The sequence below is a fragment of the Onychostoma macrolepis genome, chromosome 01 (genome assembly GCF_012432095.1).
Source record: "Onychostoma macrolepis isolate SWU-2019 chromosome 01, ASM1243209v1, whole genome shotgun sequence".
Classification (NCBI taxonomy): Eukaryota; Metazoa; Chordata; class Actinopteri; order Cypriniformes; family Cyprinidae; genus Onychostoma; species Onychostoma macrolepis.
The window spans coordinates 4,424,658-4,444,443 of record NC_081155.1 but is presented as its reverse complement, the minus strand read 5'-3'; the positions used below and the strand labels follow the sequence as shown (position 1 = coordinate 4,444,443).

Sequence of the window (19,786 nt, the reverse complement as noted above, 5' to 3'; positions counted from 1 at the left end):
TGTCAGTGATCGCGCCGGTGCCTTCATATCATGGAGTAGCGCACTAACAGCTTCCACTCTCTGCACTTGGATAGACGCCTAATAGCACACATTTATCTAGCTAGGTTAATGATAGAGAGAGCAGCGGTGTTAAGTTGCTACTACGTACATATTTTTCAAATGATAAGCCATATTTGAGGTTGATGAATGATAAGTGAAAGTTTGGACTTCCTGCCAGATTTGCATTTCTACTAAGAGACTAATACATTTTTGGTCAACTAAGCCTCTTCTCGATGACCAACAGTTAGTTAACTATTAGGGGGGCAGCCCTATTTTTATCACATCACAGTGTCAGGTCACATCTGGGTCAGCACACAGCCATTTTTCTTACATCATAGAGGCACTAAAAGATGAAAAACGTCAAATTTGGGCTGCAGGCTGCTGGCTGTTGAACCCTTGGTTTAAACAAATGAATGACGCTGGTCTCCAGAAGCCTATTAGATTAAACCATGCAAAGCTTTCACCTGTCCTTTAATCTGAGCGTGGATGAGCGCCCTCTGACCCTGGAACAGGGTGTTGATGGGTGGAGACAGCATGTCCACCGTCACACCTTCAGGAACGGTCCAGTTCACAGAGATATTATCCACAGCCGGCTGGAGAGCAAACCTGAGCGACTGCATCACCTGACGGAGATGAGAGGCTTGTAAATAAACACCTCAACATCTTGCACTGATTGGATCCAGTCTGTTTTTAACAGCAGGTCTTACTTTGGGCTGCATGCGGTCAGTGCCTGTGATGAACTGAGCGTGACCAGAACCTTCTCTGGCCATTCCTGTGATGAGAGCCGTACTCGCACCCTCACCGATCCCGAAGGAGAAGCACCTGCAGACACAAGAGCAGCTCCAGCGCTGACCATCGACATGAACTAATGCAAGAGTAGGGGTGTGCGATAAATCAAAACTCATCAATAGCTCCCATCATGTATTGCATATTTTTAGTAGTTTGTTTTGTGACGTTCAGAGTTGATCTGTTTATCTGAATATGCTGTTTATCACCATTGTTGAGACTCATACTCTGATTCTTGATGTCAGAGTGTGCCTAAAAAACAATTTTTAAGAAACCCTTTGGGTTATACTGAAACTTCAGATCTTATACTGTAATACTGAATCTAATTCAGAGATTCAGGTCAAATGATGATGACAACACATAATCAACACCACCAGACCACCTTCTCATTTGGCTTGTCTAACTGTTGTTTAACTCTGCAACAGCAGCCAAACAAAATCTAATGTTAAAGAATCAAGGGTCAAGAGCCCAACTAAAGCAAACATTGACCACCGTAATGGTAACCTAAAAATTCAGATTTTCTCCTTCAGTGATTCTGTGTGTTAACATCAGGTGTCTTCAATAACTGTTTTTGGGGGGGGGCCTGGAAACACAAGCTTTTGAACACAATGCCTGTATCATCTCCATGTGAACAACAAAAACATGAATTTGTGAAAAAGGTGACGTCATGTGCATGCATATTACATTTTTGCGAGGTGTTTCTTCTTTGCCAACTACTGGCCTGGCATGCATACTATTCATTAGCATAGAGTTTTTTTTTGTTTTGTTTTTTGCCAGTGAAATCAATATTTTTGTTTAAATTTTACTTAATTTGTTTGTGCTATTTTACTCATTTTGAATGATTAATTTATAAGCATCTCATTTGATTAATTCTAATTAATTTTTTTGTGTTGAATTTAATTAATAATATTGCTTGTAATCTGTTGACACAATTTTATTGAGTAAATATAGTGAATCATTTTTTACAGTGTATGCCATGGGCCAGTCCTAAATGAAATATTCAGATGTCTGTATTACATGGTGAATTATTTAAAGTAATTGCAGAATGCTGACCTTAGCATTTCCAACCTGTAATCCATATATAGACACTCACTACTGCTCCTTATACACAGAGGCGGACAATCCAGGGGTCAGAAAGTAAAAGTCCTGCCATATGTTTATTCCACCCATGAACTCAGCAGCTGATTTCACCAGAGGAGGTCTTCAGTCAAATCCCAAGTCCTCAAAGACTTAAAGTTAATAAGATAATTAAGAGACTAATTAAATGATGATTGTGCATTAGTGATGAACACCTGCTGTTAATGAGAATTAAAGAGGATCAGATATTGATGTTTTATTGGTTAAAATGATGCCACCATCATGGAGATCAGTGTTTGCTTTAGTTGGGCTCTTGACCCTTTTAGTAACTCAACTCTGATTCTAAGCAAATGCAATATTTCATAGAAAACATTTGTGCATTGTAGAATCAAAAGCTTGATGTAGCCGATTAGCTTATGTTTTCTGCTTTTAAATCATTTGAATGAACATCGTGAAGTTGTCTTGTTTTGGTTTATTGAGTGATATTCAGCTATTACTGAATTGCGGGAGAAATAAAGCCCTATTGAAGAAATGTCACTGTAGCAATTACATATTATGGGGAAAAGTGCATCAGCTCAGTCTTTTAGACATGAACACTTATCATACGATCCTCAATGGTGGTGACAATAATTATTCATACTGCAGTGCTTGATGGGAGTTTTTGCTATGGTCTTACCCAGCATGCATTGCAGCATGAAGAATTTTGTTGGTTGTCACCATTGTTGAGATTCATATGCTGGTTCGTGAAGTCTGTGTGTGTCTAAATTGCTGAAAAGCTGAAGTGCTTATATTCAACACATACAGAGGATTTCAAATGAATTTATTATAACTAATGTAATGCAGTCCTTGCATGCTATAGTTTTACAGGGTTGCTTTTTCAAAACCTAATTATATACACAAAAAAAAAAACAGGAGTCAAGAGCCCAAATAAAGCAGACACTGATCTCCATGATGGTGGCTTCATTTTAATCAATAAAACATCTGATCCTCTGTAATTCTCAATAACAGCAGGTGTTCATCACTAATGCACAATCAACATTTAATTAGTCACTTAATTATCTCATTAACTTTAACTCTTTGAGGACTTGGGTTTTGACTTGAGACTTGGTTCCTCCTCTGGTGAAATCAGCTGCTGAGTTCATGGGTGGAACAAAAATATTGTCCGCCTCTGGGAAGGTGACGCACCCCAGATTCTCCTTGTGCCCCCCTATCTGCAAGACGCTTAATTTTTTAAATAACATTAAATTTGCTGCATGCTGCATGCGCAAATTATAGAGACATAGTGCAGTGTGTTTCTTATTGTGTTCACTCTCACAACTCACGACCCTTACTTACACACTCAGCACTTTTTATCATTCGTTCTTTACGGGATTGCACCCGCTCTCCATCTAACTCTCACTAGAACTTATTCTGAGCAGTTTTCTGAGGCTTCTGATCACCTCATCATGTCTTACCCAGTCAACAATTTGATCTCACAGTGATCTCACCCTGATCTCACAGGATACTCCTGATGAGGTCACGATGTGAGGTAACTGAGCTAAAAGTGTAACCTCACAACGCCCTCACTGTGTGCTCATACTAATGTGAGGTCAAAGTGCACTCATTGCACAGAGACTAGGTACCCAGAATGCATTGCAATATGAAGCTTTTGATTGTCACCATTGTTGAGATTCATACACTGATTCTTGATGTCTCTCTTTGTGTTTAAATGAGACAGTAGTTAATAAAGTTTGTGGCTTATGCTTTTATCATTCATAACTCATTATGAGACTACTGAATCCTATACTCTGTAGTCACAGCGCTATTATATTTAGAAACTGTTGATTAACAAAACCTCACCAAGGCTGCATATTGAGCGTAGGTGATGACTGCATTTTTATCATCAGTAACAAACCAATAACATCTGGTTGCAGTCTCTTTTTGTTTTTTCTTGCCATAACAAATGTGCTTTACAAACACAGTTACAGCAACCCCAAAAATATATAAAGTTACAAAGTCAAGGGTCAAGAGCCCAACTAAAGCAAACACTACTCACCATAATGGTAACGTATGTTTCACTTGTATCTTATAACAGAAATCTGTTAGCTGGGCGTGCACTCATGAGCTCATCATGTGAGAGCACTGTGATATCTCTGTGATAGTGTTGAGAAACAGGAAGTAGAATGTCCCCCCGGTGACTGATATTTGAGCTGCCTCTTCTCAACCTGCTCAACATTTTGAATTCACAATGAGCTCATATATTACTCACACTGTGAGGATCACCAGATGAGAATGGTGTGATGTCACTGTGATCATCGCGTGACCTCACGTGTTGACTGGGTATCTTTTTTGATCTCAAGAAGGCAACTGACTGTCACATGAGCAAATGAAATAGAATCTTATAATTGTGCTCTAGTCGCTAGTAAAAGTGCTCAAACCATTGATATGGTGATACATGGTCATGCAAAACCAGAAAATATCAGGGCATTTTAAAATTGTGATTTACAGGCCATGAAAAATCATGAAAATAAATCAAATAAAACCTTTGAAAAAAAATATGTATTTTTTATAGTGAAATATGGCTTTGCTCAGTTATGCTCAGCTCAAAAATATTTTATTGGCATATTGCATTCCTTTTTGTTTTCCAAGTAGCCTGTATAAGTGTGATCATAAGTTCACATAAACCTTGCATAATCTGCAAAATGTTAATAATTAAAAAAAAAAAATAATAATAATAATAGCTGAATTTGGACACACATGAGTCATGTGTATGGGGGGATGGGGAGCACAACAGTAAAATTCTGCTTAGGGCACCCATTTGACTAGCAGCCCCGTAGACACTCACTGACCTTTGAGTATGTTGAGTATCAGAGCGAGCACAGGTCCACCGAATGGAGCATTAGGAGCATGAAATATGTATTTCCCCACAGTAAAGTTTAATGCATATTCATTCCTCTTTGCTGGATAATTAATTAGGTCCTCACGTGTTATAATCCCTCCTGTGTTACAAGAAACAAAGATTCATACAGAGTTGCATGCTTTGATAAAATTATATCACTAGACCCTTATATAAAGAGTCAAATTTAAGCATTAACAGAGGCGGACAATCCAGGGGACAGAAAGTAAAAGTCCTGCCATATTTTTGGAGGAACCAAGTCATTCCTTTCAAGTCACAAGCAAGTCTCAAGTAAAATCCCAAGTCCTCAAAGAGTTAAAGTTAATGAGATAATTAAGTGACTAATTAGATGATGATTGTGCATTAGTGATGAACACCTGCTGTTATTGAGATTTACAGAGGATCAGATGTTGATGTTTTATTGGTTAAAATGATGCCACCATCATGGAGAGCAGTGTCTGCTTTAGTTGGGCTCTTGACCCTTGACTCCTGTGTTAGACTTTTGTAAAAATGTGTGTGCTGTTATAAAGCAGAACTGGTTGATATAAACTGATTGTTTTTTTTGTTTGTTTTTTTTTCTTTCATATTTTTAGGTTTTGAAAAAGCAACCATGTGAAACTGCAGCATGCAAGGAGCACGTTGCTCTATTAGTAATGATAAACTAATTTGAAATCCACTGTGTGTAATGTATATAAACACTTGAACTCTTCAACTCTTCAGATGAATCTCAACAATGGTGACAACCAACAAAATTCTTCATGCTGCAATGAATGCTGGGTAAGAGCATAGTGAAAACTCCCATCATGCACTGCAGTATGAATAATTATTGTCACCACCATTGAGGATCATATAATAAGTGTTCATGTCAAGCCTGAGCTGATGTAGTTCTTCCCCCCTAGTATATAGTCACTAGAGTGCCGTTTGTTTAAGAGGACTTTCTTTCCCCTGCAATTTAGTAGTTGCTGAATATCACTCAATAGATCAAAGCAAGACACCTTCATGATGTTCATTCAAATGATTTAAAAGAAAACATAAGCTACATCAAGTTACATCAAGCAACATTTGTACACCATGTACAAATGTTTGCTGTGAAATAATATTGCATTTGCTTAAAACCAAACTACTTTTGAGTTATTAAAAGGGTCAAGAGCCCAACTAAAGCAAACACTGATCTCCATGATGGTGGCATCATTTTAACCAATAAAACATCAACATCTGATCCTCTGTGATTCTCAATAACAGCAGGTGTTCATCACTAATGCACAATCATCATTTAATTAGTCACTTAATTATCTCATTAACTTTAACTCTTTGAGGACTTGGGATTTGACTTGAGACTTGCTTGTGACTTGGAAGGAATGTCTTGGTTCCTCCTCTGGTGAAATCAGCTGCTGAGTTCATGGGTGGAACAAAAATATGGCAGGACTTTTACTTTCTGACCCCTGGATTGTCCGCCTCTGAGCATTAAGCATTAAATAACCTTTAGCCTTGATATCATCCACTATACTCTGAGTCAATGACCCATTGTAAAAGGCACCTGCTCCTTCTTCTGCTATCATTTTATAGGTGCAAGCTAGTTTGGGAAATCTTATAGGATCATTTTCCTTCTTGGTCTCATTGTTTGATTTGCAAAACACTTCACTGGAAAGAAGAGAGACAGGAACAGAAGCAAGATTATGTTATGTAAATGAAAAGGCTGATGATTTAGGGACCCCAGTGTAAAGAGTGACATATAATCAGATCTGCCTTGTAGGAAATTTTTGGTGTTCATCTTTGGACAAAGCAGCTGCCACTGAAATAGTGTGTTTTTAATTAAAGTAAATAAATAAAAAATCCATTTTTTTCACTACTTAAGAAGAAACCACTTATTCTTACCACAATGCCGCATTATTCAGAATTGTTTTCTCATTCTCTTTAATGGCTCTGGCCAAGGCCTTTCCAATCTTAAATCCATCTCGTGCCAGCTTTATACTGGGCTTAAACAGCTCCTTCCATGGCAGTCTCCCGTTTCTATTGTGTGCCAGCTCATAACCACGCAGTTCTCCTGGTACAGCTATTAACAATCCTGTTATTCATTACAAAACACAGAGGAGTGATCTAGTCATTCAGGGGTTAAAATGGCAAGAAACCAGAAAATAAATTAACTTTGCTGTTTTAATGGTAACATGTGCTTACTAAATATTTTCAGTGTTGTAAAATCATAATGGTCACTAGAGTTTGGAAAATATTCATCATTGGTGGTTTACCTGGATTTTTCTTTGTGCCATTGCTAAACATGTTCTCTGATGCTTTCCTTGGAGCAGTTTCTCTGGCATTAATCGTCTCCACTGTTCCTGAGGGTGAAAACATGAACTTTTAATTTTCATTTAACAGTGATGTGTTGATCATGGCAGTCACCATGATTCCTGGATTAAAATTCCTGTCAAAGGATCACAGTTCTTATGTGGATCTGAACTATAACCTCCCCCAAATCAGAGGGACATAAAAGGTTGACAAAGAAGTTCAAGCCTGTAACCATAACATTAACTCAAACCCTAAAATCTGAATAACCAACAAGGAGGTTGATCCAGGAACCTGGTCAAGGTTTGGTTTGCTGATGAACAAACAGCATTAAAAACAAAGAAACAAACAAAAAAACAGGCTGTTTACTCCCAGTTAAGTGTGTCACCAGAATTGCACTGTAAAAAAAATATGTATTTTCACAAATAAAATTTAGTATAATTTTACAATAATTTAACATTTTCTTTAGAAGTGTGAAATTCTATAAAATGCAAACATTTATACACACTAAAACCCCCCAGTGTTAAATCAACACTCCCAGTGTATACACTCAAAAAAATGATTTGGTCTAATTTGCGCCAGTGTTCATGTGTTTCCACACTACAGAGTGTTCAAGTAGAATTGAAGCAGTGCTGGAGTTAAGGAGATAATTATGTGATGATTGATCATTAATGATGAACACCTGCTGTTATCAAGAAGAATCACCGAAGGAAAGAGAAAAACAAGAACTACAACTGACTTCAGCCACGGCTGAAGATGAAATCAACTGAAAAAAAAGAAGACATTAAATCTCTCAAGATCTGATTAAATAGCATCAGACTGACCAGATTGACTTTATTTCTGTCAGACTTCTAGAGAAGCTCTTATTGAGAATTAACAGAGGTTTAGATGCTTTATTGTTTTGTTTGAAATCACCATCAAAGAGACCAGTGTTTCCTTTTGTTGGGCTCTGGGCTCTTGACCCTTGACATGTTGGTGTTAATGTTATACTGGTTGCTTTAATTGTGTGTTTATATTGAAACACTTCGTTTAGCTAAGCCAAAAAAAAAAAAAAAAAAAGAGTTGTGGGTAGCGATCTCATTTCAAGTCCAACATCTGATTGTATGGATGTAGTACTGCTTTAGATTTTTATTTAGCTTCAGATGTAGTAGTTTTGTAAAATCAGATAATTTAAATAATTTACAAATCACTTTGTGCTCAAAAACTTTTCATCTGTAACAATGCAAAGATCACAGACATCAAGAATCAGTGTATGAATCTCAACAATGGTTACAGTCAACAAAATGCTTCATGTTGCAATGCATGCTGGGTACCAGCATAGTACAAGACTCTCCATGTATCCCAGCATGCATTGCAGCATGAATAAACAACAGCTGAATTGTCTGATTATTTTCTTTTATTCTTACTATTTTATTTCGTATGCTGTTATAGTTGTGACTTTTAGTAGCTTGTTTTGTGATGTTCAGAGTTTTATCTGAATATTTTCTTGACTGTCACCATTGTTGAGATTCATACACTGATTCTTGATGTCTGTGGTCTTTGTATTGACACAGATGAAAACTTAATGTGCACAAGGTGATTTGTAAATTATTAAAATTATCTGATATTTCCAATACTGCAAGATATGAAGCTACGAAAAAATCTAAAACAGTATAATGTCTATATAATCAGAAATTGGACTTGAAATGAGGTCAGGGACCAGTGACAAGATCTACCCACAACTCTTTTTCACTTGTCTTCGCTGGTTAAGCTAAGTGTGTTTTAAACGATCACACAATTAAAGCAACCAGCGTAATATTAACACCAAAATGTCAAGGGTCAAGAGCCCAACAAAAGGAAACACTGGTATCTTTGATGGTGATTTCAAACAAAACAATAAAGCATCTAAACCTCTGTTAATTCTCAATAAGAGCTTCTCTAGAAGTCTGACAGAAATAAAGTCAATCTGGTCAGTCTGATGCTGTTTAATCAGATCTTGAGAGATTTAATGTCTTCTTTTTTTTCAGTTGATTTCATCTTCAGCTGTGGCTGAAGTCAGTTGTAGTTCTTGTGTTTCTCTTTCCTTCGGTGATTCTTCTTGATAACAGCAGGTGTTCATCATTAATGATCAATCATCACATAATTATCTCCTTAACTCCAGCACTGCTTCAATTATACTTGAACACTCTGTAGTGTGGAAACACATGAACACTGGCGCAAATTAGACCAAATCATTTTTTTGCGTGTAGTAAGTAGTGATGGTGAAATGAAGCTTCATGAAGCATTAAGCTTTTCAGCTAAGTGGTTCAAAAAAGGGTTAATTTCTGGAGGCTTCATTTGCTCACAATACCACCTGGTGGCCAAAAAGTGTAAAACAAGCAGATATATTACAGACAGAGGTGTAAAGTCCAGGGGTCAGAAAGTAAAAGTCCTGCCATGTGTTTATTCCACCCATGAACTCAGCAACTGATTTCACCAGAGGAGGAACCAAGTCATTCCTTTCAAGTCACAAACGAGTCTCGAGTCAAATCTCAAGTCCTCAAAGAGTTAAAGTTAATGAGATAATTAAGTGTCTAATTAAATGATGATTGTGTGTTAGTGATGAACACCTGCTGTTATTGAGAATCACAGAGGATCAGATGTTGATATTTTATTGGTTAAAATGATGCCACCATCATGGAGAGCAGTGTTTGCTTTAGTTCGGCTCTTGACCCTTTTAGTGAAAATGAAAATGGTAAAATAACTGAAAATGGTTTGTTTTTAAGCAATTGCAATATTGCTTCACAGCAAACATTTGTACATTGCTGAATTAACAGCTTGAAGAAGCAGATGAGTTTACACTTTCTGCTTTTAAGTAACATCTCTCTATGGTTTATTGAGTGACATCCAGCTACTGTAAAGAAGTCCTATTAAACAGAAGTCACCGTAATGCTTAAAAATTGGAAAAAAAAAATACTCTATGAGTCAGGCTTGTCCACGTGAACACTTATCATAAGATCCTCAACAATGGTGACAATAATTATTCATGCTGCAGTGCATGAAGGGAGTTTTTACTATGGTGTTACCCAGTGTGCATTGCAGCATGACACATTTTGTTGATTGTCACCATTGTTGAGATTCAGATGCTGGTTCTTGATGTCTGTGTGTGTCTAAATAACACTAAATATTTATATGCATTACACAGATTTAAAATTCATTCAATATAGCTGTTGGAGCAACACTTTTATTGCATGCTATACTTTCACAGGGTTGGTTATTGAAAACCCAATTATAATATAATTTAAAGGGGGAAAAAAAGTTATTTTGGAGGTATACAGGTCAGTGCCTGATGATTATCTCATCACATGAAAACAGCTATTAGCTGCTCAATGTGCAGCACTAATTTTTCTGCTTTATAACAGCACATGCATTGTTACACAGAGATAGATCTGACAGAAGTCAAGGGTCAAGAGCCCAACTAAAGCAAGCACTCACCTCGATAATGGTAATTCAAACAAAACTAAAACATCAACATCTAAAGTCAGTCTGGTTAGTAACGTGTGAAGCTGGTAATACTGTTTGTGGAGTTGTTTAATCATCCTCTGCTGAGATCTTGAGAGATTTAATGTCTTCTTTTATCTTGTGTTGATTTCATCTAAGGCTGTGACTGAAGTCAGTTGTAGTTCTTGTATTTCTGCTCGTCTCATCTCTTTTTTCTGTTCTTCTTTCTCTTTCTTTCAGTTATTCACTTTGTTAACAGCAGGTGTTCTTCATTAATGTTCAATCATCACTCAATTACTAAACTAATTATCTCATTAACTTTAAAACTGCTTCAGTGTTACTATTTTAACACTCTGAGTGTGGATTATATATACACTGGGGTGTTTTAGTGTGTATTTGCACTTAGTGTAAATAGCATCTAAACACAGTTCTCTATATTACACACATCAATCAAAACTAACAGCTCTTATATTTCATTTGGAAAACACTGCCATTTTAATGCCACACTCATTTACTGATGACCTACACACAGTGATCATGTGTGAAAACATTTAGACATCATTTGTACGTACACGTACATGTACACACACACACACACACATAATATGCATACAACACAGATGCATATTCAGTGTATGTATATATATATATATATATATATATATATATATACATACACAGAATATGCATACAACACAGATGCATACCCAGTCAACAATTTGATCTCACAGTGATGTCACCATGAGCTCACAGGATACTCGTGATGAGGTCACAATGTGAGGTAACAGTGAGCTAAAAGTGTAACCTCACAGCGCCCTCACTGTGTGCTCATACTAATGTGAGGTCAAAGTGCACTCACTGCACAGAGACTAGGCACCCAGCATGCATTGCAGCATGACGCTTTTGATTGTCACCATTGTTGAGATTCATACACCGATTCTTGATGTCTCACTTGTTTTTAAATGAGAGGGTAGTTAATAATGTTTGTGTCTTATGCTTTTATAATCCTTCATAACTGATTATGAGACTGCTGGATCCTATACTATATAAACACAGAACTATTTTATTTAGAAAGTGTTAATTAATAAAACCTCACCGAGACAGTATATTGAGCATAGGTGATGGCTGCTTTGCAATCATCAGCAACAAACCAATATCACCTGGTTGCAGTCTCTTTTGGTTTTCTTGCCATAACAAATGTGCTTTACAAACACAGTTACAGCAGCCCCAAAAATATATAATGTTATAAAGTCAAGGGTCAAGAGCCCAACTAAAGAAAACACTACTCACCACGATGGTAACGTATGTTTCAGTTGTATCTTATAACAGAAATCTGTTAGCTGGGCGTGCACTCATGAGCTCATCATGTGAGAGCACTGTGATATCTCTGTGATAGTGTTGAGAAACAGGAAGTAGAATGCCCCCCCGGTGACTAATATTTGATCTGCTTCCTCTCAACCTGCTCAACATTTTGAGTTCACAATGAGCTCATATATTACTCACACTGTGATTGTCACTGTATGAGAATGGTGTGATGTCACTGTGATCATCACGTGACCTCACATGTTGACTGGGTATTCAGTGTATATATATATATATATATATATATACAGTGAGGAAAATAAGTATTTGAACACCCTGCTATTTTGCAAGTTCTCCCACTTAGAAATCATGGAGGGGTCTGAAATTGTCATCGTAGGTGCATGTCCACTGTGAGAGACATAATCTAAAAAAAATCCAGAAATCACAATGTATGATTTTTAACTATTTATTTGTGTGATACAGCTGCAAATAAGTATTTGAACACCTGAGAAAATCAATGTTAATATTTGGTACAGTAGCCTTTGTTTGCAATTACAGCGGTCAAACGTTTCCTGTAGTTTTTCAGCAGGTTTGCACACACTGCAGGAGGGATTTTGGCCCACTCCTCCACACAGATCTTCTCTAGATCAGTCAGGTTTCTGGCCTGTCGCTGAGAAACACGGAGTTTGAGCTCCCTCCAAAGATTCTCTATTGGGTTTAGGTCTGAGACTGGCTAGGCCACGCCAGAACCTTGATATGCTTCTTACAGAGCCACTCCTTGGTTATCCTGGCTGTGTGCTTGGTCATTGTCATGTTGGAAGACCCAGCCTCGACCCATCTTCAATGCTCTAACTGAGGGAAGGAGGTTGTTCCCCAAAATCTCGCAATACATGGCCCCGGTCATCCTCTCCTTAATACAGTGCAGTCGCCCTGTCCCATGTGCAGAAAAACACCCCCAAAGCATGATGCTACCACCCCCATGCTTCACAGTAGGGATGGTGTTCTTGGGATGGTACTCATCATTCTTCTTCCTCCAAACACGTTTAGTGGAATTATGACCAAAAAGTTCTATTTTGGTCTCATCTGACCACATGACTTTCTCCCATGACTCCTCTGGATCATCCAAATGGTCATTGGCAAACTTAAGTCGGGTCTGGACATGTGCTGGTTTAAGCAGGGGAACCTTCCGTGCCATGCATGATTTCAAACCATGACGTCTTAGTGTATTACCAACAGTAACCTTGGAAATGGTGGTCCCAGCTCTTTTCAGGTCATTGACCAGCTCCTCCCGTGTAGTTCTGGGCTGATTTCTCACCTTTCTTAGGATCATTGAGACCCCACGAGGTGAGATCTTGCATGGAGCCCCAGTCCGAGGGAGATTGACAGTCGTGTTTAACTTCTTCCATTTTCTAATGATTGCTCCAACAGTGGACCTTTTTTCACCAAGCTGCTTGGCAATTTCCCCGTAGCCCTTTCCAGCCTTGTGGAGGTGTACAATTTTGTCTCTAGTGTCTTTGGACATCTCTTTGGTCTTGGCCATGTTAGTAGTTGGATTCTTACTGATTGTATGGGGTGGACAGGTGTCTTTATGCAGCTAACGACCTCAAACAGGTGCATCTAATTTAGGATAATAAATGGAGTGGAGGTGGACATTTTAAAGGCAGACTAACAGGTCTTTGAGGGTCAGAATTCTAGCTGATAGACAGGTGTTCAAATACTTATTTGCAGCTGTATCATACAAATAAATAGTTAAAAAATCATACATTGTGATTTCTGGATTTTTTTTTTTAGATTATGTCTCTCACAGTGGACATGCACCTACGATGACAATTTCAGACCCCTCCATGATTTCTAAGTGGGAGAACTTGCAAAATAGCAGGGTGTTCAAATACTTATTTTCCTCACTGTATATATATATATACACACACACACAGTGAATGTGCAAATAAGCAAAGTCCGAAAGTCAACTTCATTTCTAAAGCACTGTAAACAATATAGACAATAGAGATACAGCAGCTTCATACTACAGTAGTATCAAATTCAAATTTTGCTGTAAAGCAGCTCTTACAAGTCAGTAGCTCAAGTCAGTTCAGTATTGATTCAGTTCAGTTGCATAACTGTGTAAAATCCATCAGTTGTACATACTGTACATGCAGTGTATATGTGCATATGCATGTGTTTGTGAGTGCTTTGACAAACTCCTGTGCTCCACTGCACTCTGAACAAGCAAAAGACACATGAGAGTAGTACTTTACATTTTCCACATCTGAGTGTTTGGCGTGTATGTGGCTAATTATTTTATGTTTGTGTGTAGAGTTAATACGCAAAAATAAAGTTTTTAGAAGAGTTAAAACAGTTTTGAAAGAAGTGTTTGCTTTTGGATTATGTGTGTGACGTTTTGCATGTTGTTTGTGTGTTTTGCGGTTTTGTGTGTAGAGTTTTGAGAAATTGAGCCATAGTTTCAAAAACTGTACACATTTAAAAAAAAAAACTTTAATAGTACTTTTATCTATAGACCCTTTTTGCGCCGACATCACGATTACGTCACCGCGCTAGCTGGAGGCAAAACAAAGGGAAAATTGGAGGCGGCCCATTCAAACCAGCGCAGATTCGGCTACACGAGGAGCTTAAAATATCATCTTGTTGTGATGTTGGATGCAAGAATCGACGTAGTACAGGCTCCAATTTGAAATTTTAACGCATACCTGCTGTCACTCTCAGACAAAAAAAAACGACGACAGCTGTGCTTAAACGAGATAAAACGAGCGGACTGGACAGAAACTATTGTCAAATATGCTCGTGTTTGCAGCACACACTTCTTATCAGAAAAGGTTAAATAAAGTATTGTCTTTTGTTGTTATGGATTATGGTTTGTGTTACGTGTCTAAAGATTTCTTATGCATCTCACAACTATGAAATAGTGTTCATGTGTGTAAAACAACAAACTTACAATGTATATGCTTAATCATCTGTAATTGTTGTGATTGATAGTGGCTGAACTTTCTAAGAACTTAGTAAGAAAGTATAATCAAATACAGAAAGTTCAAAATTAATTTCTGGAATTTTTATTTCTAGAAACTATTCACATCTTCCTTTAAATGTACTGTATGTAAAGTATTGTAAATTTAACTTACATAATTTACAGGATGTATATACACTTTAAAATAACTATTTGGCCATGATACATCTTCAAATAATATATCCTCAATGTTTAACTTTTTGTATTTTGGCCCAGTTCACTCTCACATAACGTTAGCTGTAAAAAATAGTCTGCTGAAGTTGAAATATACATCTTCATGACTAGACACAGGTGAGTTTCTCTTTACTACTCGTTAGGTTTCTCTAACGAGTCACTCAATCGGAGGTAACGTTAATCCTGTCAGATCGTCCATCCATGAGCATAGGGTCGGCCAATCTGACTTTGTCAGTTAAAGTTAACTTATTTAAATAACAATAATGGTCCTGCACAGTGAGTGACCTTACATATGCAGGTAAAATCGGATTTTCTCCAGCCATTGTTAAAAAAACAAGGTAAACACACTTCATAGCTAGCGTTAGTGAAGCAGTCAGTGGAATCTTTCTGCCTCCAGCTAAGCCCCGCCCACAGAAAAACGTCACATTGTTTACTAACAGAAAAAGGGTCTATATCGTCATATGTTAGGATCTGAATGGGATCAGAGAATCAGGCCGTTACATGATCATATCTTTAACATCATGATCATCATCATCATCATCATCAGATCACTGTTTCTCTTGCTTGTCTTCCCAGTCAACAATTTGATCTCACAGCGATGTCACCATGATCTCACAGGATACTCGTGATGAGGTCACAATGTGAGGTAACAGTGAGCTAAAAGTGTAACCTCACAGCGCCCTCACTGTGTGCTCATACTAATGTGAGGTCAAAGTGCACTCACTGCACAGAGACTAGGTACCCAGCATGCACTGCAGCATGAAGCTTTTGATTCACCATTGTTGAGATTCATACACTGTCATTTAAACACAAAGAGAAACATCAAGAATCAGAGTAGTTAATAATGTTTGTGTCTTATGCTTTTATAATTCTCCATAAATGACTATGAAAGTGACGTGACTTGGAATTTGTGCTCTGCAATTAACCCATCCAAAGTGCACACACCCAGAGCAGTGGGCAGCCATTTATGTTGCAGTGGCCGGGGAGCAGTTGGGGGTTCTGTACCTTGCTCAAGGGCACCTCAGTCATGGTATTGAGGGTGGAGAGAGCGCTGTATATTCTCTCCCCCCACCTACAGTCCTTGCCTGCCCAAGACTCAAACCCGCAACCTTTGGATTATGAGCCTGACTCTTTAACCATTAGGCCACAACTTGCCAAGACTGCATATGGAATCTAGGTGATGACTGTGTTGTTGTCATCAACAACAAACCAATATCACCTGGTTGCAGTCTCTTTTTGGGTTTCCTTGCCATAACAAATGTGCTTTACAAACACAGTTACAGCAGCCCCCAAAAATATAATGTTATAAAGTAAAGGGTCAAGAGCCCAACTAAAGCAAACACTAATCACTATGATGGTAACATCAAACAAAACAATAAAACATCATGAGTGAATAATGAGTGAAGCTGTGGATTTGTTTATTTAAGTTGATTTCATCGAAGGCTGTGTCTGGAAGTCAGTTGTATGTTTGGAGAAAATTCTTATAACAGAAATCTGTTAGCTGGGCGTGCACTCATGAGCTCATCATGTGAGAGCACTGTGATATCTGTGTGATAGTGTTGAGGAACAGGAAGTAGAATGTCCCCCAGCGACTGATACTTGAACTGCCTCCTCTCAACCTGCTCAACATTTTGAATTCACAATGAGCTCACATATTACTCACACTGTGAGTATCACCGTATGAGAATGGAGTGATGTCACTGTGATCATCGCGTGATCTCACGTGTTGACTGGGTTGCCAATAATGACAAATGTAATAAAAAAAAAATTCTAAACAACATCATTAATCTTGATACCCGATACCAATTTTGATACTACAGAAAGAAAAAAAATATGCAAATAAATAATTAATTCATTAATAAATTAATTGATACTTGATAAAGATAATGCTATCCTTCTCTGCTGAGATCTTCAGAGATTTAATGTATTTTATTTGCAGTTGTTTTGCAGGCTGTGGCTGGAAGTCAATAGGTGCGTTCAACTTCATGCGGCGCCGCAAAAATCTGCTGCCGCCTGACAAAAGCAATGCATTCTGGTTAGAACATTTGTCCGACTTTGATCAGCGCTGCAGCCGCCTTACTATCACATGTGTCATCAAAGTACCGCGAGAACAAAACAAGACCAGCCGCCGAGATCAGGCGCTGCAGTTGCTCAAAATCAGCTGCGAGAGCCTTGATGACGACACACTTTATCCTCATTGGTCAGATTCTGTGATGACAACCATGACGTGTGTTGTGTGTTTATTCTAACAATTAAAATCCAATAATGCTCACAAATCTGTGTTTTTTAACAGTGAAAGCATTTTTAGTGTAGTCACACAGTTATATCGAATCACGTTTATCAATAAAACACTGATAAAAGCATATACAGTAAACCCCCACTTTATTGGTATTTAAATAGTATGTTTATGTTGAAGTTTATTCATGAACAGATGGCGCTGTATTAAGCAGTATATAAAAAGTGTTTCTGTTGCTCATGAAAACGTTTCTGTGTATTTGAAAAATATAGCATTTAATTTACTTAATCTGTGATAAGAGCATGCAAACACCGTGAGAGCATCACTACCGGGAGCAGAAAGTGTCCGACTTGACGTTTCCATTAACTTTAACACTGCTTCAGTGTTACTTTTTTAACACTCTGAGCCGGTGTCAGGCTAGTGTAATGCATCTCGAACGCACCTGTAAAAAATGATTCACTATATTTACTCAATAAAATTGAGTAATCCACTATATTTACTCAATAAAATTGAGGTAACAATTTGCACTCACTTTGTTTGAGTAGATTCTATCCTATATATTGAGTAAAGAGTACCTAAATTTTACATAAAAGAAAATAAAAATCATGCTGCAATGCATGCTGGGAGCCATGGATGAGTTTTGTACTATGCTAGTACCCAGCATGCATTGCAGCATGATCTTTATTTTCTTTTATTGGTCACCATTGTTGAGGTTGTTGAGATTAAAAATTTTTGTGGACAAACTGTTTAGAAACTCCTTTGTTAACTGACTGTCACAAACACTTTTACTATAACCAATACAACGTTCACTTAACCAGAGATTAGACACACAACGAGTCTGGGCTCACTCTCAATGAGATCAATTCACTTACAGATTATTGTCATTATAAATATATGACAACCAACTACCGATCATTTTCTCTGGGTTTTGAGCTGTAACAAATATGTTTGAGGAACACATGGTTACAACAACCAGAGAGAGAGAAAAAAAATATAACACAAAAGTCAAGGGTCAAGAGCCCAACTAAAGCAGACACTGATCTCTAACATGGTTACTTCAATTGAAACAATAAATCAACATCTAAACCTTAGTTAATTCTCAATAAGATCTTCTGTAGATGTCTGACTGAAATAAGTTCAGAGCACTCATAATTGTTAGTTTTAAAAACTTAAATGTTTTAAGGCAATCGGTTTACTCAAACGGTTTGTTACCCTAACTTGTTGGGTTTTACAGTGATGAACTGTTGCCTACTAACAATAGAGTTAATGTTACTCAATTTTTATAAGAAATTAGTTATGTAATTTAATGAAAAATATTAGGTAGACATTACCTAATTTCTTTTAGTTTGTCATAGCTGTAAAATTTAGGTACTTTTTACTCAATATATAGGATAGAATTTACTCAAACAAAGTGAGTGCAAATTGTTACCTCAATTTTATTGAGTAAATATAGTGGATTACTCAATTTTATTGAGTAAATATAGTGAATCATTTTTACAGTGATAGCTGTTGCACTCAAAAGAATGATTCTGTCTAAATTGACATTTTATGTAATTCAATTACATAACAATTTTCCATCCATTTAGATTACATAGTTTTAACATAAACAAATCAATAAACTTAATGTGATTCATATGCATCAGTCATACATGAATGAAACAGGTAAGATTTATGTAATAATTCACAGCAAAGTCCCCACACTGCTCAGTGTTCATGTGTTTCCACAAAACAGAGTGTTCAAGTAGAATTGAAGCAGTGTTGAGTTAAGGAGATAATTATTGACCATTAATGATGGACACCTGCTGTTATCAAGAAGAATCACCGAAGGAAAGAGAAACACAAGAAGTACAACTGACTTCAGCCACAGCCAAAGATGAAATCAACTGAAATAAAAGAAGACATTAAATCTCTCAAGCTCTGATTAAACAACTTCACAAATAGCATCAGATTGACCAGATTGACTTTATTTCTGTCAGACTTCTACAGAATCTCTTATTGAGAATTAACAGAGGTTTAGATGCTTTATTGTTTTCAAAGAGACCAGTGTTTCCTTCTGTTGGGCTCTTGACCCTTGACATGTTGGTGTTAATATTACGCTGGTGGCTTTACTTGTGTGTTTGTATAAAACACACTTAGTTTATCCAGTAAAGCCAAGTGAAAAAGGGTTGTGGGCAAATGATCCACCAACATCATTTTGAGCCCGATTTCTGATTATATAGATGTTATACCGCTTTAAGTTTTTCCGTAGTTTCATATCTTGCAGTATTGTAAATATCAAATAATTTGAATAATTTACAAGTCACTTTGTGCACATAAAGTTTTCATCTGTAACAAATCAAAGACCACAGACATCAAGAATCAGTGTATGAATCTCAACAATGGTGACAGTCAAGAAAATATTCAGATAAAACGCTGAACATCATAGCACAAGCTACTAAAAAATCACAACAAAACAGCAAACGTTAAATAAAATAGTATGAATAAAAGAAAATAATCAGACAATTCAGCTGCATTGTTTATTCATGCTGCAATGCATGCT

The 19,786-nt window shown here is 37.2% G+C and overlaps 2 protein-coding genes across 3 annotated transcripts in view; both read right to left on the bottom strand.

Annotated features, from left to right (window-relative positions):
• Positions 1–19,786, bottom strand: part of LOC131547622 (glutathione hydrolase 1 proenzyme-like) — a 91,390-nt gene that overhangs the window by 33,949 nt on the left and 37,655 nt on the right. For both annotated transcript variants that reach the window (XM_058788272.1, XM_058788273.1), the window contains 4 exons: positions 7,024–7,110; positions 6,653–6,842; positions 6,258–6,418; positions 4,731–4,880 (listed from right to left, as the gene is read on the bottom strand). In XM_058788272.1, the coding sequence (XP_058644255.1) occupies positions 4,731–4,880; positions 6,258–6,418; positions 6,653–6,842; positions 7,024–7,110 (588 nt within the window). The remainder of the gene's footprint in view (positions 1–4,730; positions 4,881–6,257; positions 6,419–6,652; positions 6,843–7,023; positions 7,111–19,786) is intronic.
• On the bottom strand, positions 42–874 carry LOC131547788 (von Willebrand factor A domain-containing protein 5A-like). The gene is made up of 2 exons (XM_058788456.1): positions 747–874; positions 42–662 (listed from the first exon to the last, which is right to left on the bottom strand). Exons 1-2 carry the CDS (start codon positions 807–809, stop codon positions 477–479), a joined length of 249 nt encoding a protein of 82 aa, XP_058644439.1. The 5' UTR covers positions 810–874; the 3' UTR covers positions 42–476.

Coding starts and splice junctions, on each gene's coding strand:
- LOC131547788 (XM_058788456.1), bottom strand. CDS start 809: ATGGCCAGAGAAGGTTCTGGTCACGCTCAGTTCATCACAGGCACTGAC. Junction 663..746: donor CTGACCGCATGCAGCCCAAA/GTAAGACCTGCT, acceptor CATCTCCGTCAG/GTGATGCAGTCGCTCAGGTT.